The 26,880-nt window shown below is 35.8% G+C and overlaps 1 protein-coding gene across 3 annotated transcripts in view; it reads right to left on the bottom strand.

Annotated features, from left to right (window-relative positions):
* DNAJC15 (DnaJ heat shock protein family (Hsp40) member C15) overlaps nt 1–26,880 on the bottom strand; it is a 78,204-nt gene that overhangs the window by 39,798 nt on the left and 11,526 nt on the right. The window contains exons 1-4 of one of the 3 annotated variants that reach the window (XM_080799165.1): nt 26,087–26,112; nt 19,913–19,967; nt 9,596–9,647; nt 6,446–6,519 (exon numbers count right to left, since the gene is read on the bottom strand). In XM_080799165.1, the coding sequence (XP_080655291.1) occupies nt 6,446–6,519; nt 9,596–9,647; nt 19,913–19,967; nt 26,087–26,097 (192 nt within the window). In that variant the 5' untranslated portion in view covers nt 26,098–26,112. Of the gene's footprint in view, nt 1–6,445; nt 6,520–9,595; nt 9,648–11,085; nt 11,196–19,912; nt 19,968–26,086; nt 26,113–26,880 lie in introns of those variants that run through there. The other 2 variants (XM_080799164.1, XM_080799163.1) reach the window with 2 other exon arrangements.

Raw genomic sequence — 26,880 nt, 5'->3', positions numbered from 1 at the left:
GGAGGGGACCCAAGAGGGTTGCCGTTTTGACATTTAAATCCAGGGGTTCTTATGAGCTCTTCTGCAGAACTATCTGAAGCTTCCTGAGTGTGGGCCCCCTATGGAATGGCTACTGCTAAGGCATGACACTGGATGAGATCACCTAAGGAGTGAGAGAAGAGAAAAAGGCCAAAGACTGAGCCGTAGGGATTTCAAGTTTGAGGGGGAGAGAAATGGAGATAAGTCAGTAAGCAGACTGAGGAGGCCTAGCAGTGAGGTGGAAAAAGCAGACGCCAAAAGTAAGGGAGGGAAAAACAGTTTCAAACACTTCTGATAGGTTACGTCAGAACTGAGCGAGATCTGGCTGTTGGATTTATCAAAGAGGTCAAACTCTTTGACAAGAGCTGCAGGGAGTGGGAGTGAGAGTCTGATTAGGGTGGATTTCAGAGAGAACAGGAGGGAAGGAATGGGAGACAGTAGTACAGACAATGCTTTAAGAGTTCTTAACAAAGAAACAGGATGCATGAACTCAACTTTTAGAAGGAAAAAAATGCATCAATGATTATATTTCATACATGTTTTTAAAACATGAACCCCTATTTTTGTAAGGAAAAATGAGTAAGTGTATGTTTACATAAAACAACATCAGAAAGTATATACACTAAAATGTTATTTTTGGTTGGTGACATCACGAATAATTTTTTTCTTATGTTTATTTTTACTTTCTAAATTTTCAAAAATGAACACAGGCTACCTGTATAGGTTTTTAAAAAGGAGAACTAAATAAAAGACCAAGGAAATTAGTAGAACTTAAAAAATGAGCCAGATCTGGTCATTTATATAAGCTGTTGTCTTCGAACAGCTTGTGATAAATCTCTACTTGGTAAGAATTCGCTGGCAATTAATTCATGTAACAAGCACTTCAGCACCTAGTAAAGCCAGGAACACTTCAAATGAGACAGGTCAAGTTTAGTTCTTCATCACAGAGATGCTAATCTATCAATGTACCAGTGCTGGGAGGAATACGACATAATATTTCAAGTTCCAAGTAATTTGCAATCTAGAAAGAAAACTAAAAACAATACCCTTCTCCAAGTTGTGACGGGAGGAAGAGAATCAAATTATTTAAGTACACGTAGTAACCTGGACAAATTATACACATGCACACACATACACTTCCACACACACAGAGGGAAATATATAAAGGACTAGGGGATTTAACAGAGAAATAACAGCTGGTTTTAAGTTTTCTCTCAGCAGACTAAAGTTTTTCCTAGATGCATACCTTCCTCCTCGACATTTCTGTAAGTATTTATTTAGCTTAGGGAGCTCTAAAATTTCAACATAATAAACATGATAAATTGATGTTTCAAGAAATGTCACTCCCACTAGTCACAATGCTCATTAACCCTAATGGCAGGAATTGTACCTGAGAAGTTGTTTACTTTTAGTTTTGCCCAGGTGGAAAAGGAGACCCAGAACTTAAAATCCAGCATTTGGATAAGGCTCATACCCTAAAACACAGACCTGCTGAAGAATAAGTGAGTATGTACATATCTATAAGGAACAACTATAGAACAACTCCATCAAATAGAGTGGATGATTAGAGCTTTTTTTTTTTCCTTTGGTTATACCTTTCTAATAGAATTTCTAAGAACAAAAGCAGTATGATTCCACTACTTTTATGCTGCTGTCTATTTGAAATATACCCTGAACCTTACAAATTATCATTTTGTGTTATTCTATTCATAGAGTATATATATAAACATACCTCAAAATCATTTTCCATCTAAAATTAGCATCAAATACTATAGTGCCATATATTATCAAAGGAAATATGAAATGAATCAAGTTAAACAAAATCTTCATTAGAAAATTTACTCAGCCAAGAGATAGATATACAAAAACTCTCCAGACAACCAAAGAACTATATCATTCCATAATCTTAAGAGAAGAAATACATTTACCATAAACTATAAATTCCTATTATTTACAATAATCTATTTCACTTAGAGAGCCACAGAGGGATGATTTTAATTTGTGCTGTTTCCATGAATTTCACTTAACCATAAGACAAAGGAAGTCCAATTTTTTAAAAATTATATTCAAATAAAAGGACATTTTCACAAATAGAAAAGTAAAAAGCCTTAAAAGAAGATGAATGACTTAAGTTTTTTCCCCCCAGGGAAAAAAAAATAGGGGTAGTTAAACATTAGCTGAGTTAATAACATACTAACATATTAAAAATCAAGCAAAAAAGTACTGGTTCAAAACAGAAGATTGCATTAAAAAATTCTCTTGCTTTCTAAAGTGTCTCTGCAATGAGAAGAGAGATTTTTTTTTTTTAAAGAGAGATGTTTTCAAAAGGAAAGCCCATTATAGCCCTAGAAAACAAGAGATGATACAAGTAGCAAACCAAAAATTTTAAAGATAAATACTGAAAGGCTGAAAACAGGTTAAAACTTGCACATATGGAAAAATCACTACAGCCTTAAACACCAGAGGAAAGAAGAAAACCCTTTTCAGGAAATTAAAAAGAAAACCATACCTTTAGAATCAACCATACAATAACATCAGGATAATTAATTAAACTACAACAGCAGAAATGACAATTTCTAACCTCAGTAATACAGAGCTTAAGGGGCCTACCGCCTGTCATTTTGCCCTTAGGCTAAGAAAGACAACTGCATGTCCTGGGATGTATCTCATTGTGGGGGGTAGGTCCCAAGAGAAGCAGAGTAGAGTACTAGCAGATCACATATCAGAACCCACAAGGCCAGGGAGGGACACAGTTATGCCAATGAATAGATATACATAGTACTCAATGTCTCCTCAACCTCTCTCTGGAGGTCCCAAGCCTGCCTCTTGGCTCCCTGCTTGGGAAGACATGCTATTGACATATCCTATCTACCTATTCACAGCCCACTATCAACCTTCTCATTCAATAAAATTATTGAAGTGAGTCTACCAAACTGCTGAGGAAGTCCACTTATATTAATCAACTTAGTTCTCACAAACATAAACCAAAAACCAAGGATTACCAGACATTTGAACAAATCCAGTATCATGCGGGAAAAGCAGAACAAAGATGAACAAATAACAACTGGCTTTTGGAGGAAAGAGATAAATCAGGAACCAGAAGAGGATTTGTCAAAATGTGAATTAGTATCTTATATCCATAAAAATGTAAGTTGCTATGAAAAAGAAACAAGAAAATTTTCAGATATTAAAATATTACTGATATAAAAAATTTAGCAGATGGACTAAATAACAGAACGGTCACTGCTAAAAACCAATCTGGTGATCTGGAAAATAAGCTGTGGAAATACTGTGGAATGTAAAACAAAAAAATAAGAAGATGGAAAATAGAAAGAAAATGTTCAGAGACATAAAGGATATACTTAGAGGTCCAATGTGTCTCTAATGAGAGTTCCAGGAACAGAGAAGAGAGACAATGGAAGGAAAAATACAAAAAACAGTCTAAGAGAATCTTCTAAAATAAGAGACAGGCAATTTTCACTTAAGTCTCACTAAGAAGACCTGTGAAATTTCAGAACATCAATAATAAAGAGAACCCCCCAAAACTTCCAGAGTTGAAAAACAACCAAAAATCACCAAAAAACCCCAAAAGCCTAAAACACAAACAACAAAAGAAAACCAAAACAGGCAGCTTACAAAGGAGTAAGAATAAGAACATCAGAAATTCTGGCTGAGAGCCTTGAGTGTACCAGAAAATGTGGCTAAGAATATGTAGGAAAGCATGTACGTGGGCACTGAGGTTCATTCAATCTGAGCAGAGATTTTTTTTTTTTTTAAAGTAATCTCTACCCCCAATGTGGGGCTCAAACTCAAGACCCAAGATCAAGAGTTGCAGCAGGCTCCACTGACTGAGCCAGCCAGGAACCCCCTGAGCAGAGATTTCTATACTCCTCTAATACTGGCTCCATCAGATTCCAAAGAGCCAGCAGCTAACTGATGATTAATGGTGAGAGCAAAAGAAACAAGTTGTTAGCAGAGAAGAACTTAAGACATTTATCATCCATGCATCCCATATGAAAAAAATTACTCCAGGCAGTATTCCAGAAAAGCGAAGGGAAAAAGGTATGAAAAAACAAAGATGAGATTTAAGAACAAGATGATGTTAAAGCACAGAGAAAGCAAACTTCACAGAAACTTGAACCTTGCAGGCTTTCTTTTGAGTCACAGAGATTTAGTGGCCCATGATTACAACTCACATTTTTTAGCAACTCTATTTGGTTTCATAATGAATCATACTACATCAAAACACTGTAAACGTTGTGTTTTGTGAAGTTTGACAATTTGAAATCATCAGTGCCAAGAGAAAGTATGTATATATTTATTTCTCAGTTTCCCTAGAATTATTAATATTTAAAGAACTGTTTAAGACGCTCTTATCTTCACAGAGGTAAAATTATGATGACAGTGATGATGATAAAGATGTTCTACGAAATATTTTCACTACAAATTGCAGGAATAGTACTTTGTTGGGGGGGGGGTAGGGCCAGATTTATATAACAGTGTTCCTTACCTCAGGCCCACAAAGGTGAAGGATAAGAGGGATACATCATTTCTCTCTCCTTAAGAAATGCAGGTACCAAGTTCAGTATACCCATGACAATCTCTTAAATTATTCCACCTTATCCGTGAGCATCCACAGAACAGTGAAAATTTCCTCATTTTCTTGCTCTCTCTTCCTGTATGTTAAATGATGTAGTTCTACAAAACTTGTGAGTCTTTTATTTACAATATAAATATATCTATTGAAGATCACCTTAATAGAAGAGAAATAATTTCTGAAATTTTCTCCATTCGTTATTTATAAACATATAGAAAAAATAAATAACAATCCATTAAAGAACTATGCTACCATTTTTTTCCTGGATTTCAAGCCACCATTATCTATTACCTGCACTATCTCAACACCCTCTTAACTGGACTGATAGCTTTTACTCTGGCTCATTCTTGTCTACACTCCACTGCAGGCAAAGTGATAATCTAAAATGCAAATCACGTTGCCTCCATGGTTAAAACCTTCCAAAAGCTTTCCTTCCATTACACTGTAAGTAAAATTTGCAGTTTTTATCTATAATCTATGGGGCTTTAAATGATGTAGGCCCTATTCTACCACTATTATCTTTGCATACTCCTCTGGAGTTATTCTTATGGCAAAGCTCATTTCCACCTCAGGACCTCTGCAGGGTTCTCACTGCTTGGAAAGAGATTCACCTGGCCAAGTCCCTCATCTTCTCACAGAGGTCTTCCCTGATCCATCTAACATAGATTCCTCACTGCTGTTATTCTTTAACCTCTTACCCTGCTTTCTTAAAAGCAGTCAACACTTCTACATATCATGTATTTTACTTATTTACTTGTTAATTGCCTGTGTCCACTAAAACGTATGCTCCTGAGGGCAATGTCTTTGTATGGTCCCTGACCATAGCCCACTCCCCACAATAACGTCTGGCATGTAGTAGGAGTTTAATGAATATTTACTGAATGAATGCTAAATACCTATTAATACTGCAGCCAAATAAAATATAAATAGGAAAAGAGAAGGAACCTCCCCAAAAAAACATGTTCCCTCTAATCACAGACATGCATTTCTAGGTCTGCAAAATCACTTGCACTTCTTCTGAACCTGAGTTTAATTACTTGTCAGTATGTTATCCTTTGAAAGTGTGGTCATTGTTCATGACTAACTAAGCCTCACAAGCCTGTAATGACTTTGCTAAAACAAGCCATTCATTCTCAGATTGCTGCAAGCCAAGTTGATCTATCCCAAGTTGATCCACTTCTATTGCCCAGAAGTCAATGTTTATGCTGTAACGCTTCAGTGAGTTTTCTTTGCATTATGTCCAGTGGTTACAAACCAGTTCACTACACTGTAGCTTTTCAGATACCTACTATCACTCATTCTTCACTTATATTCAGCTCAGAGAGTAACTATAATGCTTGTAGATGAATGTAGAAATCATACAGATTTCAGGATTGGAATCTTCTAATTTTGTGTTTGAGATGACCAGGTGGTGGTACAAGGGGACCCATTTCAAATTTTAGGATGAAATGGGTAAGCTCCATCAGGGCAGGGACCATATCTATTTTGTTCATTAACTATACCCAGCTTCTACCACAGGGATTAGTATAGAAAATCACTGCAAGAATAAGTTAGTATTAATTAAACAAAAAACAATAAATTACCTTAAAGTTGGTGTGATACTACTAAAAGGAATATAGTAATTAGATGTCAAAACAGGAATGAGGTTAGAAATAAAAATAATGTGACCAAGAAACTAAAAAAATCAACAAATTAAACAAACTGTCCAAGGATATAATGAAGAAAACTACAAATGTTGGAAAATCCAAGACATTTTCTGAATTGCTATCAAATATGGTATATAAACAAAAATCAAAATGAGCCTTCTAACTAAAGCCATCTTAAACTCACGGGAGTGGAAATCTTCTTTGCTGTTTCTGTGATTACTTGTTCTAGAGGCTTCCAGATCTGAAATGCATAGCGACCTAAATAATAACAGGAATAAAAGTAAATATATTTTCCACAATCAAACACAATACCCACAAGGTACTAACCACAATATTTACTGATAGCTTCTTCTATATATTGTTATTTCAACAACCATTTCAAAATCTACCAGAAAGTCCTATTTTTTCTTTTATTAAATTTTATTTTATTTTTTTCAGTGTTCCAAGATTCATTGTTTATGCACCATACCCAGTGCTCTACGTAATTCATGCCCTCCTTAATACCCACCACCAGGCTCACCCATCCCCCCACCCTCCTCCCTCCAAAACCTCAGTTTGTTTCTCAGAGTCCACAGTCTCTCATGGTTCATCTCCCCCTCCAATTTACCCCAATTCACTTTTCCTTTCCTTCTCCTGATGTCCTCCACGTTATTCCTTATGCTCCACAAGTAAGTGAAACCATACGATAATTTACTTTCTCTGCTTGGAAAGTCCTATTATTTTCAAATTCTAATTTATTAAATAGAGGAAGCATTTCATTTTAACATAATTAAAATAGTTCCTAAATTTATCAAGTTCTAATTCATGATTATAAGATTAGAAAATGTCAATGTTTATGTATCTTACACATATACAATATACTAGGTAACAAAAAAATAATATTCTAGTACTCTTTCCACCACAAACTATAGATAAAGTCCTCTCTCGTATGTATATTCACACATCTGGTTATCTGTACTGGTTTTCTGTGATAATCACTTTGAAATATATAGAAAACAAAAATTATTTATGATCTGTACAACACAGGAATAATTTAAATGGTGTTACCTCTAAAGTAAAAAAGCAGTTATGTAAAAAATATTCACCAAAGATGTTTTCTATCAATTTCTCACTGAGGACGACTATTCTCCTAAGAACATATTTTATTTTGGTGCTTTCTTTTCTTAGGTATCCTATTAATTAAAACTCCTCTGAGTCTTCAATAGCAAAACAGGTTCCAAACTGTTTCAAGGGTATAAAACAAGAATTAAATATTACCTGGCCAATTTACCTTTTGTACCCTAATCAGCATATAGATCTACTAATAGTATTGTCTTTCTTCCCAAAAGTCTTGCTAGAAAACCCATTATGACACTCTGGACTTTATTCATTTCCAGCCATAAACTTCTTTGCATATCAAGATTTCCACTGGGAAAGTTCAATTATATACATCTTTTAGAAAAAGATGTATATAAGAAAAAAAGATGTATATAAGAAAAAGTTACTGTCTAACCACACTGTTATTCCTGTGCAAACAACATTTAAAAATGAAAAACAGGATGCTAGAAATGGAAAATGGGAAGTAGTCAACCCAAACAGAAGATAAAAAAATTCTTGAGATCAAGGAGAACATTAAATAAATTAAACAAGTGAAATTAAATAACTAAAATAAGTGAAAGCCTAACTTCTTCAAATCTCTTATCCTAGATATATTTTTTAAATTTTTTATTTTTTCATAAACATATAATGTATTTTTATCCCCAGGGGTACAGCTCTGTGAATCCCCAGGTTTACACACTTCATAGCACTCACCATAGCACATACCCTCCCCAATGTCCATAACCCCACCATTCTCTCCCAACCCCCCTCCCCCCAGCAACCCTAAGTTTGTTTTGTGAGATTAAGAGTCTCTTATGGTTTGTCTCACTCCCGCTCCCATCTTGAACTTTCATCTGATTCTACAATAGTACAAAGCATAGCTTTTAAATTACTTCGGAATTCCTTTAAAAGCACATACAATCAGGCAGTTTCAATGAAAACAGCAAGTAAGGCCTTCAACAAGTGACATCTGGAGGTTTACTTGAATCATAAACCAGAAGATCCAGTTCCAACAAGTTTAAGTGTACTTTCTCCTAAATTCTATTATTCAGTTATATTTGGCTCTGGAAGAGATCTGCCTGCTACTTAATATTCTAGTTAGTAATAAGAACTTGGCAACAGTGTGGTATATATACAATACACATGCCAGTTCTTCTCATTTTAGAAAGAAGAACCTGGCAGAAGTACAGCATCTTTCTTTAATTTCAAATAAAAATCTTACATTTGAATTTTAAAATAACTATGTCAATAATAGTTGATACTGTAACAGCACTACATTTATTTCATGTTTATGGGCAAGTTTGTCAGAATTCCTTTCTGAACATGAGAGTCTCCTCATGAAACGTCAGTATAGTTATAATGCCAAGACACAAGACCCTGATGGCATAAAGACCAAGAAAATCTGAACCACTGATCTTCTTGATTTTAAAGCGTTTATTGTTAAGGTGCTTTAAATGAGAGTTGTGTGAAATTAAGTACCATATAAAACAAAACAACAATTTTTTATGTCTCATTTTTCTACTGGATATATACCACAATGGTATGTAGCTTCACTTAAGAAGAAGATATAAGAAGCAAAATCAAATCCATGGAACTTGAGATACAAATGCTAAAACAAAAAATGTAAATCTTTATCAACAAGGAGATGTTCTCAGATAACATATGATTAGGAAATAGCTATGCAATTTAAAACTATAAGTTAACACCTGGAAGAGAAAGCAATTTTTACTTTAAATTTTTATACCTATTCTTTGGTGATTTGAGCAGTAAAAGAAATTCTCCTGAGTTTATCAAAGAAATTACAGCAATGTGTTAAAAATGAAGTTACTAATACATTACAGGGAACTATGCTCATCAGAACAAGCAACAGCTCAGGAAATGTGTAATCTAATCCTGCAAGAAAAAAAATCAACATGGGAGATTAAAGGAACCCTATATCACTTACACTGCTTCATATTAAAGAATTTCTTTAAAGTATACTATAGCTCAAACTGAAAAAAAAATGCCAGGAAGGTCAACTACTATTAGGGCTAGTTTTCCTAACTTCTACTCTGTTAATTTTCTTCACTACATGGTTTACCTAGTTTTTGCTACATTGACAAATGTTCAGTGACTATACATGGAGGAAAAAAAGAGAATGTAGGTCTTAAAACCCAAACCTCAGAATACAGAGGGTCTCCTCATGAATCACTATAGAAACTACTTGAAAATATTTCTCCTGTAACATTTATTGATAAGTTTTCTTTATTTATCTTACCTGCAAATGCAAGAGCTGCAACACCCAGTCCTACAGCGATCAAACTTCTTGCCTATGAAGGAAAAAATGATTATATCACTTACGGTCTTACACACTAGCTTTTTAAAAGCAAACCATTTTAAATACTGAAAATAATTATGTTAAATACATTTTCCTCAAGCTCTGCTGTGAAGACGAGAATTTTTTTCATCTGCAGTGTCTTTGGGATTCTACCTATTGCATACTATATCAGCTAATTTTCAGTAAACTAAAATAATTCTAGGTATCATTTAATTTCCATATATTTGAATTCATTCTTTTTTTTTTTTTTTTTTTTTTTTTTTTTTTTTTTTAAAGATTTTATTTATTTATTTGACAGAGATCACAAGTAGGCAGAGAGGCAGGCAGAGAGAGGGGGGGAAGCAGGCTCCCTGCCGAGCAGAGAGCCCGATGTGGGGCTCGATCCCAGGACCCTGAGATCATGACCTGAGCCGAAGGCAGAGGCTTTAACCCACTGAGCCACCCAGGCGCCCCTATTTGAATTCATTCTACCCAAGAGTTTGTATGTTACCTATTGGTAAAATATTTTCTGTAGATTACTCGTTTTTAAGATTTTATTTATTTATGTATTTATTTATTTTGGGGGGTGGGGAAACAGAGGGAGAAGGACAAGCAGACTCCACACTGAGCACAGAGCCCAACATGGGACCTGATACCACAATCCCAAGATCCTTACCTGAGCCAAAACCAAGAGTTGGATGCTCAGTTGACTGAGCCACCCAGGCACTCCCGTAAATTATTCTTAATAGTCAGTTAAATATATTTATCTTCTACAAAGATAAAAAGCACATATTTCCTTAATATTTACAATGCTCAATGGCATTTGCTATATTTAAAATTTTGACAAAACATTAGATCTATGTTTAGTAAATAAGTAAACCTGACAAAAGTTAGTAAAAATTATGAATAACTTCGGGGTGCCTGGGTGGCTCAGTGGGTTAAAGCCTCTGCCTTCGGCTCAGTTCATGATCCCAAGGTCCTGGGATCGAGCTCCGCATCGGGCTCTCTGCTCAGCAAGGAGCCTGCTTCCTCCTCTCTCTGCCTGCCTCTCTGCCTACTTGTGATCTCTGTCTGTCAAATAAATAATTTTAAAAATCTTTTTAAAAAATTATGAATAACTTAAAAGTTAATTTCTACCTTTCTAGACCAATGTAAAAGCTTTTAAATGAGTCAAGAATTCAGAATCTAAAATTATGAGCTCATTCTGATAAAAATCTACTTTAAATTGGTTATATACTCCATATTATTCTAGGCTTTTCTCCTTTACCATCTCAGAAAAATATTTCAGTCGCAACAGAAAAGATTTATGTAGCAGAGATCAATGTTTCCCCCAAACATCCATTCTCCCTTTGTTCTCTAGGATCAGGAGTTCCTATTTTTAGCTGGACATATTTCTAAGCCTCTCTTAGACTATGCTATGTTAACTAAGTGTTGGCTTTTAAGATAATAACCAGAGTGGTGGTATGTGCAACTTCTGAGAAGCCCTTCGGGGACAAGGGAAATGTCCTTCTCGAAAACTTTTCCATTCCTGCTTGTTGGAAATGTAGACGTTCTACCTGGAGCAGATCTTGGATAAAGAAGGAAAAACAATGGATGAAAGGAGGCTGTATCCTAGATTATCACGGAGCTGCCACAGCACCCCTGGCCTGCCTTTATTTATGTGAGATAATAATAGAATTCTAGCTTCATAAGCCACTATTATTTCCAGGTACTTGCAACCAAATCAAATTTTGATGATACAGAATTAAGTAGAGACACCACAGAAATGTTTCTGTCTGATTAATGGTGAGAGAGGTAAATCCACAAGATCCAGGAAAGACCATCAAAAACAAATCTAGAATAATCTCAGTAGGGAACAGAATGGATTCATTTCAGACTGGTGCATAAGTAGTAAGATGGAGGCTGAGACCAGAGGGATGATAAAACCAAAAAGCCCTGCAAACATTAGTCTACAAGTTCTGTGAGGGAATACAAGTCTCGGGAAATCAAAGTCCCAAATCTTCAGGGGGAAGATTTTATCATGAGAAACACCAGGAAACAAAGAGCAGCTGTATGAGGTGCTTTAACTTTAATATCCAGTAGCTCTCTCTCAGAAACCTAGAGCTCTTCATAGACAAGATAAAATTTATCTATAGTTCTCAGTTCTAGTTCTAAGATACACCTTTCACCAGGCAGTACACTGGCACACTTTAGGAAAGGAAGATTTTTTTCCCTGGCAGAGGAGTGGAAGCCTAGAGCTAGCTATAGAGAGAGGCAAAATAGTTCCCAAAGTTCCCTTTAGGTTGTCTAGACAGGTTGTCCTGTACAGAAGGGAAGTGAGTACTGATTTAAAAGAAGATATCTCTTGAGGTATATTTTTGCTATTTTCTAGAGCTTCTCTGAAGCTATGTAGTTTGAAATGTTCAGTCTTATCTTCTACTGGTTCACTTCAATGAACTTCAGTCCAAACAAACTACTCAACTATTTCATGTGTGAATTTATTTTCCTTCCTTAAACCTTGTTTATTCTTTCACCTGACTAGAAATATTTATCTTTGCAGACCCAGATAGGATTCATTCTTAATACTTCAGCCTAAATATGCCACAGAATGGGAGAAGTCATTTGTAACACATTACAATGAGCACATATCCAAAGACATATATAGACTTCCCCCACATCAATACTAAGTAGAGGGACAATCCAATAGAAAAATGGGCAAAACATCAGGAGCTTCATATAAAAAAAATCGAAATGGTTAAAACATATAAAAAGTACTCAACTGAAAGAGTAACTAGGGGATACTAACAACAACAACAAAATGGTGCTGAAATATTAATACCAGCATATAAAGATCTCTAGCCTTTGTGGAACTTGTTCTGCCTACTGAGGGATCCTAAGCACCAAGCAACAGTATCTATACTTCCGAGGATTATTGTAAGGATAAAACATAATAATGTATATAAAGGACTTAATATAGTGAGTTGGCACATAGTAAATAGTCAGTAAATGGGAACTGCTTTTACTATTATCAATAAAAATAACTAGCTATTACTGAATATAAGTGATATGACAAAAGTATGAATGGTGTTCTGTAAACCCTGAAATTTGTCTAGAGGAAGATTCATGGAAGTAATATTTGAGGTAGGCCCTAGAAAATGAATTGATCTTTTCTAGATTAAATAATCCCAATTTTCACATTTCAAAAAATGCATATTTAAAAGATACAAAGTTTTGACAAGTTGAGTTAGTCTAATTTCATATTTTTATAGATTAATATTGTGTCATTTTTATGACTTCAACTACTCAAAACACACATAGCTATCTCTACAATTCCAAAGAGATTTTAATTTAAAGGTATTTATATCAGAAACATTAAAGCACTAGGCATTTGGTCATTTTTTACTTTTTTTTAAAATTTTTTTTTCATTTTTCACTTTAATACATAAACCTAAACTGTGTTTAGACTTTCTTTGTACTTCTGTCTTCCCTTATTTCTAAAGACCACATCATCCAAGTCCTCACTTGCCCTCTAGTTTCTGGGTGGGTTTTGCCAAGGAGAGGAAGTGTCAAAAAGAACACCAAGCATAGGTTACCAATAGCAGGCAGGACTCCAGACACTTCTGCCTACTGCATCTTGGTATCAAAGTTGCCAAGGAAAACACTGTAAAGTCAAGCACTGGATAATGCTTTACTTACTTAAAGAAGATAAAGATCAGTTCTAGTCTTATGCATTAGTCCCTTATGGCTAGTGGGTGTCCCCAGCAGTTAGCTGACTAATGGAAATGGGCCTACAAGCACCCACCTCTCTGGTGGTGTGATGGAAGGACATTCCCCCTCCTTATCCCACATTGTTTCTGGAGTCTGAAACACTGAAATATCTGAGGGCATATGTGAAAGCCATTGACTATGCTTAAGCGGAGCAAAGAAACACTCAATAAGCCCGAAACCAGGAAAGATAATGCCACAGAGGTAGGAAATCCAGCACAGGCTATATGAGGTCCTCATCTCTTGGTAGGGAAGTATTCTGAGCCCAAGGCCCACTTTTATATGGCCAACTGGGACTGAATACTGTCCATAAGAGACAGTCTTTCCCAACAGGAAGCATCAGCAGAAAAGCAAAAGGTAGAAGGAGATAGAAGTAATGGTACAATTTACTCCCTGCTATGCTTCCTCTTTGGCCACAGCTCTTGTTAAAGGGCTCCTCTTTCAAGCTACAGCTCTCATTGGGTTCTGGAACATAATTCTCATCCTCTTGCCCCTTTCCCTGGGTGGATAAGTTTCTAACCTTCGCCAGGCTCTGGGTGATTCATCATTCATTTCTGGTTACCTTAAAGCATACCCACCTCTGCTAATAATCCCTCCATTAAACTATCTTCAAAAAAACCACCCATTACCACCAGACTCTCACTAATACACACATTACATATAGCAGTCACTATACTATGAACAAGGCAAAGGCCTACATCAAATGAGTCCTATGTAGGACACTGACCATGGTGGGCCTCCAGTGTTTTCATGAATTTCCCAAAGACCTTTAGTTTTACCCTAATTACAAAATTAGACTAATTAATAGTTAAATGTGTTGTCTCCTTCAGCTTTTCTAGATATCAAGTGTCCTTTAAAAATCTAATGAAATCTATGGATCACCCCGGAAAACCACAAATACATACACACAGCAGAATTTTTATATAGTTTGAAGGGATCCAAGGGTTTCTCTGAAGATTTTCAGTTTACAAGTCCCAATATGAGACTCTCTGTAAAAAATATATATAAATAAAGAAGCTCACTAAAGTAAAAAAGAGTATATCAGATATATTTGAACTCCTAGAGCACATCAGAAACCTGACATGTAATTTCATTTTTCATTCATTTAACAAGAAAAATATTAATAATATAACAAAATAGTAATACAAGAAAAATAAATGTTGATGCCAGAGTTAACCTCTATTTCTAAAGACTAACGTTACAGAAAGATAAACATGAAAGGCCTTGTAACCTTTAAAAATAACAACAAAACCAAACCCAAATTAGGCAGATCACTGGAGCAAATAAAAATATTCAATATATGACCAAAAACTGTGCAATCAAGTCTTATTTATCCACAGTGAATGGACAAACTATAGCACAGCTCATCAAAAACTCATTCTCCTTAATGGGATTAAAATTCCTTATTGGAAGGTGTTATATCTAATTTACCTCTTTGATGGTATTTGCAATTAATTTGATATTAAAATAATTTATACTTTTAAGCATAGATAATTGATAACAAACAAAAACATATTATTTGGAAGATGAACTCAACTTGAGATTTTCAAAAAAATACCATGTATCTTACTTACACAATCAGATTTTGCACTCTGAAATAAGAACAAAGGTCTTTCTCAAAGAGTTTCAGTTTCATACTAAAACTGTTAGCTATAAGCCATTAAGTTAAAACTTTAACCTTAACTGGTCCACAATAAGAATATGATCAATTTCCCAGAAAAACATATTTGTCTACTACCTAACTGTTTTCCATTCACTAAAAATTCATTGGTATTTTTCTTTTTCAGACACAAATTGAGAAAGCTCTAAAAGAGCAATAAATTCCCCAGCCCTCCACATGTGTGAATTACCCCAATGGGGAAAAGAAACTATCTAATTACAAATACAGAAAACAGGAAGTACAGGAGAGCAAATCTGAAATCTCAGCAAGTAGCTCACACAGAACTCTTAACTATACCTTTATTTGGCTTTAATTTTTAAAAGTAAAATAACATCTAAAAGCATGGGCTTTTAAATTGCCCATGGTTATTTGACACAACTGGGTAAATACCAGAGAATTCCATCAACATCATGTCTAATTTACCACTGTTGAAAAAATTTCACATAAGCTTTATTACTACGCTATTTCACATTTACTTAAACTTCAGTATTCTATCCTCAGGCTAACAGGATCTAATTTATTTCTTTTACATATGCAACATTGTATCTGATCCAGTATCAAGCTCATGGTATTCTTCAATTTTCATTTTGAATGTTTTTTAAATAATGACTCTGTAAAGCTAAATTGCCAGTAACAGAATGACAAAAACAACACTGAAAAGACAATTTAAAAGCAAAAGGGTGAGTCAGGCATAGTGTTAGTACCACAAGGAAAGTCATTTTCTAACAACGAGGCAATAACCAGGTTAAATGTCTAAAATTGCTCATGCGACTGGATTAGCATCATGGTACTTCTGTGATTTTACAGAAACTAGAGAAATGCTATTTCTTTGACTTAGGAAGTCAAAGAAAATAAAAATAATCAGGCAGCGGTATTTAAAAAAGAAAGATGTGTATATATCCTTACTCTCACCTAGCTAAAACTGCCATAGTTGTCATACATGCACAGGAAAGAGAAGATGGTAAATGTGGATGCCATACAAGGGTTTTTGTTGTTGTTTTTAAAAATATCCACAAAGCTGCCTTGGGCAAGTTTTAGTTTTGAAATATTTGCAGACTCGGATGTATATGGGTTTGGAAAGAGCATTATCTAGACCCACAGAAGGTCTAAATAAATTCTTAGATACATTTTTCTTCTCTGTACAAAATTAGGCTAGAACATACTTAAAGAAGCTGATCTTTCCATAAAAATGTGCAGATATAAGAATGACAAATACCATGTGATTTTACTCATATGAGGAATTTAAGAAACAAAACAAATGAACATGGGGGGAAGAAAAGAGAGAGAGAGGCAAATCAAGAAACAAACTCAACTACAGAGAACAAACTGACAGTTACAGGGGTGGGGGTATGGGTGAAATAGATGATGGGGATTAAGGAGGGCACTTGTGATGAGTGTCTGGTGTCGTACGTTAAGTGACGAGTCACTACATTCTACACCTGAAAGTAATATTACACTATATGTTAACCAACTGGAAGTAACTGGTTATAATAAAAACTTAGAAAAAATGTATACATATATACGTAAGAACTAAATCAGTTACACATCAGTTAGAAACTCTACCAACTAATTCTTTTACAACTAGTCCAGACTGGTGTTTGGAAACACTGGTCTATATAGGGAAAATAGAAAACATTCTATTTGTCCCATTACAGAAATTCAGTTTTTAACAATTTCATTATGGTCACCTTGAAAAACAAAGACAATATGTATACACATAACAAATTCATGTGATATTGGCCAATGGTATTTAATTCTTCTTTTTTTTTAAAGAAAGATTTTTTTTTAAAGATTTTATTTATTTATTTGACAGACAAGTAGGCAGAGAGGCAGGCAGAGAGAGAGAGGAGGAGGCAGTCTCCCCGCTGAGCAGAGAGCAGATGCAGGGCTCGATCCCAGGACCCCGGGATCACGACCTGAGCCGAAGGCAGAGGCTTTAACCCACTGAGCTACCCAGGTGCCCCAATGGTATTTAATTCTTAAAAATTCAGGACAACTTTAGATTTAATCGGTGAAAAATGTCAAAAAACATAGTTTTCACTGTGTTACCTTTGACCATACAAGAAGCATGAATACTTTAGATATTAAAATGTCCAGGCATATGCATAATAGCACTGCAGAAACCAATGAATGATAAAATCTCAATGAAATAATTGAATGGTTTCAAAATAGTTGAAGAGGTACCACAGAGATTCCTTTTCTTATACTGCTAAGTCTGACTGAAGAAAAAAGTCTTATGTCCACACTAAAAGGTATCAGAAGAATATTATGGCTTCTGATGTCTGTTGGCCTTCAAATCTGCTCAATATCATCTCTTCCTCATCCTTAACTCATAGCATTCCCCATTTCTCTTTGCCTTTAGTATTCTAAATTTGTATTCTTTTATAAGACTTCATGTTTTTCATCCATGTGGCAAGCATGAACTACCTCAGTCTTCCACCCTGATTATCCATACCTTTCACCCCTGAAAGTATGGGCTTTGAAGTTAATCAGGCTCAAAATCCAAATCAACATTTACTGGTTCTGTTACCCTAAGCTGATTTGTCTGAATCCATTTCTTCATCTACACAATGGAATTGTGAATACCTATGTCATAATAGGCTCAAAATAATTTATGAGACAAGGTTATGAAAAATGACCAGCACACTGTGTAAACGTGGCAGATCTCCACTAGTCCTTCTTTACTCCCATGTCTTTATTCTTACTCCATCCTCTTTGCTCAGTCCTCCTGGAAAACTCCTACTTACTCCTCAACAAATGGTTTCAAGGTTATCTCCCAGGGAAGCCTTCCCCACCCATCTCCTTAACCCAAGCAAACCTCTTTAGTGCCCCCACAGTATTTAACAGATCTATTATAACACATGGTACACAATTTAATAATGGTTTTACCTGTCTATTTCAAACTCTTTCTAAAATGTGAGCTTTCTGGAAGTAGGGACTATTTATCTCTTTGGATTTCCAATATCTAAGAAAGTACCCAGTACAAAGTAGCTTTTTAAAAATTTGTATAATGAGATGAAAATGACCTTAAGAAGCTTCCCCACTATCCAAATGGCTTTTAGAATCTGTATGATTTATATACTGCATTGTGTGTCTGCTAGTGAATGGAATTATATTTGAAATGGAAAAAGAAATGGACAGTGGTCATCAAATTTCACTAAGACACTAACATATAATCATGTCTCTAAACATCCTAGACCAGGTCAATATATCTAACAATCTCACAGATGACCAAGAAAATGAAATAAAGAGCTGTGTGTCAGTTAAATTTCATTACAAAAATCAAGATAATTCACAGGTCCATGTAGGAAAACATGAAAAGACTGAATTGTTTTAAGAAAGAAAATAAAGAAACTTCCAATAAAAGAGTTAGGTACTTTTCAAGTAGCTATTTGGAGGCTATCTCTCATCTTTGACTGGTTGACTGATTTCAATAAATACTCAGTGAGTGCCTACTATATTATATGCCAGTCCCAATTCTAAGTTCTGATGATTTATCAGACAAAATCCTTATCCTTCTGAAGCTACACTTTAGCACAAGAAACAGACATTAAACAATATAAATCAGGAAAATATACAATAGAAAGTGTTATGTGCTGTAGAGAATATTAAGCAGGTAAAGAAGTGGATGTGTATTTGTACACTGAGAGCAACAAATTTAGATAGAGTAAGCAGGGAAAGCTTCACTGAAAAGGTGACTTTTAGGAAAAAAACCTGAAGAAAGTGGAGAAGCCATGCCAGTGTCTAAGGAAAGATCACCGGGCAGGAAGAATAAGTACGAAGGCCCCAAGGGAAGGGTATGCCTGGTGTGTTTAAGGAATACCCAGAAGGCCAGTATGCACAGAGCAGAAATTGACAGAGTGGGAAGGATTATGGAATGAGGTCAGAAGGTAACATGGGGACAGATCATGTCAGGTCTTAGGGGTCAACATAAGGATTTTAACTCTGAGGGATATGAGACATGACTGTTTTGAGAAGAAGCCTAACATTATCTTATTTAGAATTCTAAACTTCACTAGATGTCATGTTAAGAATAAACATGTCAAAGCCAGAGACAGGGAGATGACTTAGGAGTCTATTAAAACAATCCAAGAAATAATAGTAGCTTGCACCAAAGGGATTAGTGATGAAGATGGGGAAAAGTAGTCTGCTTCTGGATACATTCTGAAGGCATTAGATTTGTTGAGAAATTGGAAGTGATGAGAGAAAGAGAAGAAACCGAGTCCCATGATAGATGAATGGATAAAGAAAATGTGTGTGTGTATACACATACACACAATGGGATATTATTCACCCATAAAAAACAAGCAAATTCTGGGATTTGTGACAATATGGATGACCCTGGAGTACTTTATGCAAAGTGAAATAACCCAGACACAGCAAGACAAATACTATATATGATCTAACATTTATGTGGAATCTAAAAAAGCTGAACTCATGAACTCACTGAAGCGGAGATTAGAATGGTGGTTGCCAGGGGCTGGGGGTAGGAGAAATGGGGTGATGGTGTTCAAACTCGCAGTTATAAGATGAGTAAGTTTTACACCTGAATTTGCTAAGAGTATGTCTTAAGTGTTCTCCCCATACACATACACACACACAATGTGAGGTGATGGATGTGTTAATTAGCTTGGTTGTGGTAATCATACACAATGTATATGTATATCAAGTTATACTGTATACCTTCAATATATACAATTTTTACTTTTAAATTATAACTCAATAAAGCTGGGGTATAAAAAGGAATGTCAAGGTTATTGCTTTAAACAACTGGAAGAATGGAGTTGCCAGAGAGAAAAATCTGTGAGAGGACTGAGGTTAGAAGAAAGGGAGGTCATCAGCTCTCTTCTGCACTTTTTTTTCTAAAAACATACCATGATGAAAATGGTAAATAAAGCCCAGGCAAAGCGGTATGTGAATTCATAACACCTGGGGAGAAAAAAAAAAGTTCTCATCTAAGAATGGAAAAGAAGAATGAGCAGGTTGTTTCAAAAAACATTCTTTCTTTGTTATCTTGCAGTGACTCAACTCTCAAGGGTTAATCACAAGCAAATCACTTTCTGCTGAACTCAGTGTTTTATGCTGCCTTATTATTTGGTTCAATTTCTACAAAGAAAGCTCTTTGAATTTAAACAACGTAAGTGAAAAAGAAAAAAGAGAGGAAACAAGAAAGACTGTTGGCAAATCAGCAGAATTTGGGAAAGAAAGGTATTGCACATACAGATCAAAAGAAAGAGGGGAAGACAATTTATACTCAAGAAAAAGTGTCAGACATGATAAAATGACATTAGGAAGAGAATTTTTACAATAATCCTTCCCTAAAATCTTGAAGCTGGCATGAATTTCACAGATTTTCATATCTAAATTGGACCAGTACACATTAATTTACTTAGTCTTTACCATCCTTTGCCAAAAACAAATACATGTGAAACTCTCTTAAAACACAAATTCCCCTGAAAACCTTAAATTAAGCAAAGAAGGAAAGACAAAGTGAACTACATCTTTATTTGCTCCACTTTAAAGTCACTTGATTTATTTTTAACTGTAGGCAAGCATTAATTTCTACACCAAGACTAGAGAGTAAATAAAACGGCAAAATAAAAACAAAGCAAAACAATAAAATAAAACCAAAAGCCAAACATAATAAAAAACAAAACTCTTAGGCTTGGCCCAATTGAGTATTTCTCTAACTTCTAAAATAATTAATAAAAATTAATTATTTTTATAACATAACTTATAAGTTATAACTTATAACCTCGCTATATATAATGATTTCTTTCTTTCTTTCTTTTTTTTAATTTATTCATTTGAGAGAGAGAGCACAAGGGGGGAGGAAGGTCAGAGAGAGAGGGAGAAGCAGACTCCCAACCAAGTGGGGAGCCTTACAGAAGACTCAATCCTAGGACCCTGGGACTATAACCTGAGCTGAAGGCAGATGCTTAACGGACTGAACCACCCAGGTGCCCCTACATAATGATTTCTTAAGAATAATCTTTTTTTTAAAGATTTTATTTATTTATTTGACACAGAGAGAGATCACAAGTAGGCAGAGCAGCAGACAGAGAGAGAGGGGGAAGCAGGCTCCCTGCTGAGCAGAGAGCCCGATGCAGGATTCGATCCCAGGACCCTGAGATCATGACCTGAGCTGAAGGCAGAGACTTAACCCACTGAGCCACCCAGGCACCCTAAGAATAGTCTTTTAAGTACTATTTCTTCAGTGATCCACTTTCTTGTGATCCACCTTGTCTCCACTTTCTCCTAATAAAATAAGCAGCTTTCTTTGTTGATATTAAGTGTGGCTGGTTGAAGTCCTGCCCCAATATCAACGGAGCTGTGGATGCCTCAGAGAGCACGAAGAGCTCCTGGGCTTATCACAGGTTTGCCCAACCAGGTTGTACATTTGGTTACAAGTCCTTAAACTCAAAGATGGTTCATCTCCCTGTCCATTTGGTTAGGTCAGTCAATGCAACACTGAGGGAGGTGTTGCTGTGTGGATTATTTCGAACACGTGGTTAGTGTTTACTATCAGTTGCTTTTAAAGGAGTTTATCTTGATAATATCGTGGGCCTCCTACAATCAGTTGAAAGGCCCTAAGAACAAAACTGAGGTTTCCCTCAGGAAGTAGAAATTCAACCTCAAGAATAAGCTACTGTCTAAAAGTTTCCGGCCCTCAGGCCCGCCCTACAATTTTTTTTTTTTTTAAGACTTATTTATTTGAGAGAGAAAGAGAGGATGAGCAGGGAGGGGAAGGCAGAGGGAGAGAGAAAAGCAGACTGAGCAGAGAGCCTGATGCCATGTGAGGCTCAGTCCCAGGACCCCAGGATCCTGACCTGAGCCAAAGGCAGATGCTTAACCAGCTGAGCCACCCAGGCACTCCTGCCCTACAAATTTTAGACTTGCCGGTCCACACAATTATGTAAGCCAAATCAGCAAAATAAATAAATAAATAATACATACCACTTGGTTCAGTTTTCTGAAAAATCCTGACTGATACAGATTTCTGCAGTGTTTCAGGATCAGAAAATAAAGCCTTTAGTCATATGCCCTTAACTTGTTCATTGTTCACTAATTAATCCAATATTCAAACATTTAACCTGGGTGCCTACTACAGACCAGGCACTGCACTAGGGGTAAAGAAACAGAACAGGAAGATGACCTCACAAAAGTTATAAATGGATTCAAAATTTTAAAACAAAACATGTATGTCTTCAAATTTTGCTAGCTTGCTTTAATTATTTATCTATAAATGTATCTAATTCCTTTGAGAACTTACTAAATTTTTAGCCAGAAATACTTCCTGAAATAATAAAAGTATGCTAATACTATTTGTCAATGATTCTCAAAAGTTGACACATAGGACATTGCCATTCTTTTTTTTTTTTTTTTAAGATTTTTTTTTAAATTTATTTATTTGACAGACAGAGATCACAAGCAGGCAGAGGGGCAGGCAGAGAGAGAGGAAGGGAAGCAGGCTCCCTCCTGAGCAGAGAGCCCGATGCGGGGCTCTATCCCAGGACCCCGGGACCACGACCTGAGCCGAAGGCAGAGGCTTCAACCCACTGAGCCACCCAAGTGCCCCAGGACATTGCCATTCTTAAGCTCAAATTTTAAACCAGATAAAACATACTCCAGTTTCTTTGCAAAGGCACATGGCTATAAATGCCATCCCTTTCCTCATCTTGCTATATTAACGTGCAGGAACATTGAGGTTAAGATCCACTGCTTTATACAATTATACTGAGATAACAGTGTGCAGAGAATAATGTAGTGCACAGACTTTGCTGGTGTCAACAAGGTTCATCAGTCAATTTTGGAACAAGATGCACTAACCAAAACCCCTAAGCATATAAAATTATAGTAACATAGTAATTGGAATTATCTAAAAATTTGTAAAAACTTTTACTTTAACTTGAGATGGGAAGACTTCATTTTTATATCTTCATTACAATTTAGTCAATGTAGTAGGGAGCAGTGGAATGGAGAGGCTGAAAGATGACTTCAGCAGATACTTGACCAGGGGGCACCAATAAGACACCTGAACCTACTCTTACACATTTTCCCTGAGAGCTGGGACCACCCTCTATCCGGACCATGGCACTTTTTCTCAAAATAAACTCTCCCTCCTCTGAAGCTGCTGGCTGTGAGGAAGGGAGCGGAGGTACCTGAGTCATATCCCCACTACTCTCACTGACTCTATTTGTTCCTGCCCTTCTGTTTCACCACCCTTCACTAAAAGATATGATCAATCCCTATCCCTAACACAGAAGGGTGTTTGATATATGGCTTTTCAGCTACTAAACAGCAAAGAAGAAAAATGGAACTACTCTAGACAGGCAGCAAGATCAAGTAAACACCCAAATAAGAAAGAAATCAATGCCACTGGAATCTCCCCTATTCCAATAGCACCACCTCTTTACCTCCCAGTCTATTTCTGTTGTGATCCCAGACTACAACTTCATAATCTGTCTCCCCTACTAAATTGTAAGCCTCTCGAGAGCAAGAAGTAGGCTTTATTTATCTTTGTAGTCCCAAAACAGAGTATGGGATGCATACAGGGATAGATGGTCAGACAGACAGATGGCCAGGTGGCTGAGTACTCTGCTTCTGGGTAATAGAGGGCTTCTGAGAAGAGTCCAGATAAACCTGAAGGACAGAGTCAAGGTTAGGCCAAGGAGGAAAATGGAAAGGTACTGGGACAAGTAAAGGTTAGAAGATGGGGAACCTGAATTCTAATTAAGGTTTTGCTCTTAATTCACTGTGAACTTAGGTCACGATGAGTGAATATGTCTGTGTGTTGGAGAGCAGGGATCATCTATAAACTATGTTAAATCTAGATTAGATTCGTTACCTGTGAAATACTTAAACAGATTCAACCAGACAACTTGTATAAAGTCAACTTCCATCTCTTTAACAATATGGAATCATCTCAAGATTAAGCAGACTGGCCAGAAGCAGGCAAGATCTTCAAAGCAAAATTCTAATCAGAAAATTAACTCAGAATGGTAGTGAAAAACAACTATCACATTTGGAAAAGATTTGTTAAGAAGTAAGAACTAGCGTAGGCTCTACATCCTTGCTTTGTGTTTCCGAATGCTAAACATGTCAAATCTATAAATGTAACTTTTGAGACTTGTTCTTTGGTCTGAAGCTTCAGATACACTTGCTCTCAAAAGCTGTGTCTTTTAGGCACTCAAGGTTCATTTAGGTCTAAGAGTTGGTTTCTTTAACTTTCTTCACTGCCCTAAATTTCTCTCTTTCAAGTTTAAGGAGTATCCTTAGTTCTGTTTCTAAAATTTGGAAGAAAGGAACTTTTTCACCCAATGGATATCCTTTACCATTTTATTACTGTACTTTTATTAAATTATTTCTTTGTCCAGTGACTTCCTGAATTAAGAGTTCTAAACTATCCCTAAATTAAGGTCTAAACTTTTTAGCCTTTTTTCAAATGAGCTTTCCCCTCCCCACACCTCCACACTCCACACCTACTTCTCCCCTCAATATATTTATTTGTTGTCTCTTTCTGGAAAATTTCTATTGACTGTTTTAAAAGATGCAAGCAGGGGTGCCTGGGTGGCTCAGTGGGTTAAAGCCTCTGCCTTCGGCTCAGGTCATGATCCCAGGGTCCTGGAATCGAGCCCCACATAGGGCTCTCTGCTCAGCAGGGAGCCTGTTTCCTCCTCTCTCTCTCTTTGCCTGCCTCTCTGCCTACTTGTGATCCCTGTCAAATAAATAAATAAAATCTTTTTTAAAAAAATAAATAAATAAAAGATGCAAGCAGAAATATTCACATTATTCTAGATACAGAGACACTATACTCTCACACAAAAAGATATATTTCTGTTTTATTTTCAACAGCTTCCACAGGGTGTCCAATGTTTTGCCGGCATTTCTTTCTGCAATACAGTAAGTCAAAGTCACAATTATAGAGGTGAAACAAAAGACAGAAAACGTCTAGCATAAAAAAAACCCACATTTTCCAGAGGAAGATACTTAAGTCCTGAAAAGTGACATGCCTTGCCCAAGTTATAGCGGGTTTATCAGTGTCTGCATTCGAACTAAAATACAAGTATTTTAATTCCATACGGGACCCTATGTCTTCAACCAACAATTTAAAATTAGTCCCATACTCTTTAAATTATAAAAACCTGTCAATCTTTCCATTGTAAGCTCATATTTGATGAAACATCCCTATCTGACTTTAATGACCATTCACAAAAAACTTGTCATGTCTTATCCTATTAGTTTAATTACCTAGAAAACATAATATCATTTAATTATCTAATGCCAAACTAGATCCTAGCACCAGTCCTTGATGCCCTTGCTTCTTATAACTCCCTACTTTTTCACAAAATTTGATCTTCCCTCACCCACCCCCAAGAAGTTGTATTTTCAATATTCTTACATTTAATATAAAATCACTCAGTTTGTTAAGTATGGAAATAGATTACACTGACCACTTTAATAAGTATGTAAGTGAAATCACTCTTATATCCTTAAACTTTTCTTCTAGATAGGGACATGTGGCAATCTTGTCATTCTTCCAGTACAAAGGCCACTAATGAGAAGCATACATTTTAGCCAACAACTCCAAATCTTACAAGTTGTTGAGGGAGTGAGTCAGTAAAAAAATCTCATGAACTGATGCTAGGAATTCAAATTGGGACAATCTGTCTTGAGGGTAATTTCATCATTGGAATCAACAGCCTTAAATATATTCAAGTCATTAGGCTCAGTAAGTATAATTTTAAAAAATTATCCTTAAGAAAATAATCAGCGAGGTGCATAAAAACTTACATACGAGAATATTCATCACTGCACTATTCGCAATATAAAAACTGGAAACAATTTGAATACCCAGCAATAGGGGGATAATTAAATAAATTAGGGCATACCTGAAATATGCACTGACAAATAATATACTGAGGAATAGTTATAGATGATATAATAAATGATTATAAAACAGAATGTACAGCATATACACAGAAGAAAAAGGAAACAGAATGAGATAAACCAAACTTTAACCATAGTTACATATTCTTAGTACCTACATTTTTATCATTTAAACAAAGGCCTAGGATCACAGATTTTTACATCAAAGAAATATGGCTTGACTTTTGAATCTTCACTTGTCAGCTCCATGACCTCTGACAAATTACTTAACCTTCTCATCTGTAAAATGAGGATAATAATTATAGATAAGTATGACTTTTTATAAATTAGAACATTCACATATATCACTTAGTATTTGGGATGTGATAAGCATTTAATAAATGGTAGGTATTACAATTATTATAATATATTATTACACGGTTGTTTCTTTCAAAGTCATAGGAAAAAATAAAGGTTACTAAGAAAGAAAAATCTTGCGAATATCCTACTTGGTCAGAAGGGTTTAATAACTTAATTTCTTAAGCCAGAAACCCTCTGACCTATCTATTTCCAAATAAACTCTGAAAACAAACTCCTCCTGGCACTCTTCAATAAAAACAAACGCACTGATCTTTGGCATCTCCCTTTTTATCGCTACACTTAATTTGCACCCTGATCATAAAAATGATTTTGCTGCACCTCTAGCTAGCCTCGTCTTTATCATGTACTCCTACAAGCTTTTATTACACTGACTTTAGAGTCCCTGGCAAGTACTCCCTAAACTCTTTTGGCTTACATCTGATGTATACCTTACCTGCAACACTGTAGCTTTGCTTATTCTTCTTGCTTGGGAAATCATGCCATTTTCTGAAAACTTTTACTCCCTTACAGTAAGCTATTTCACTTTAGGCAACAATTTCGTAGAGTGGTTATGCCTACAGCTTAAGTTTCATTACACAGTATTCTTTTCTTC

This window comes from Martes martes (genome assembly GCF_963455335.1).
Source record: "Martes martes genome assembly, chromosome: 3".
Lineage (NCBI taxonomy): Eukaryota > Metazoa > Chordata > Mammalia > Carnivora > Mustelidae > Martes > Martes martes.
This window is presented reverse-complemented; position numbering and strand designations above follow the sequence as displayed.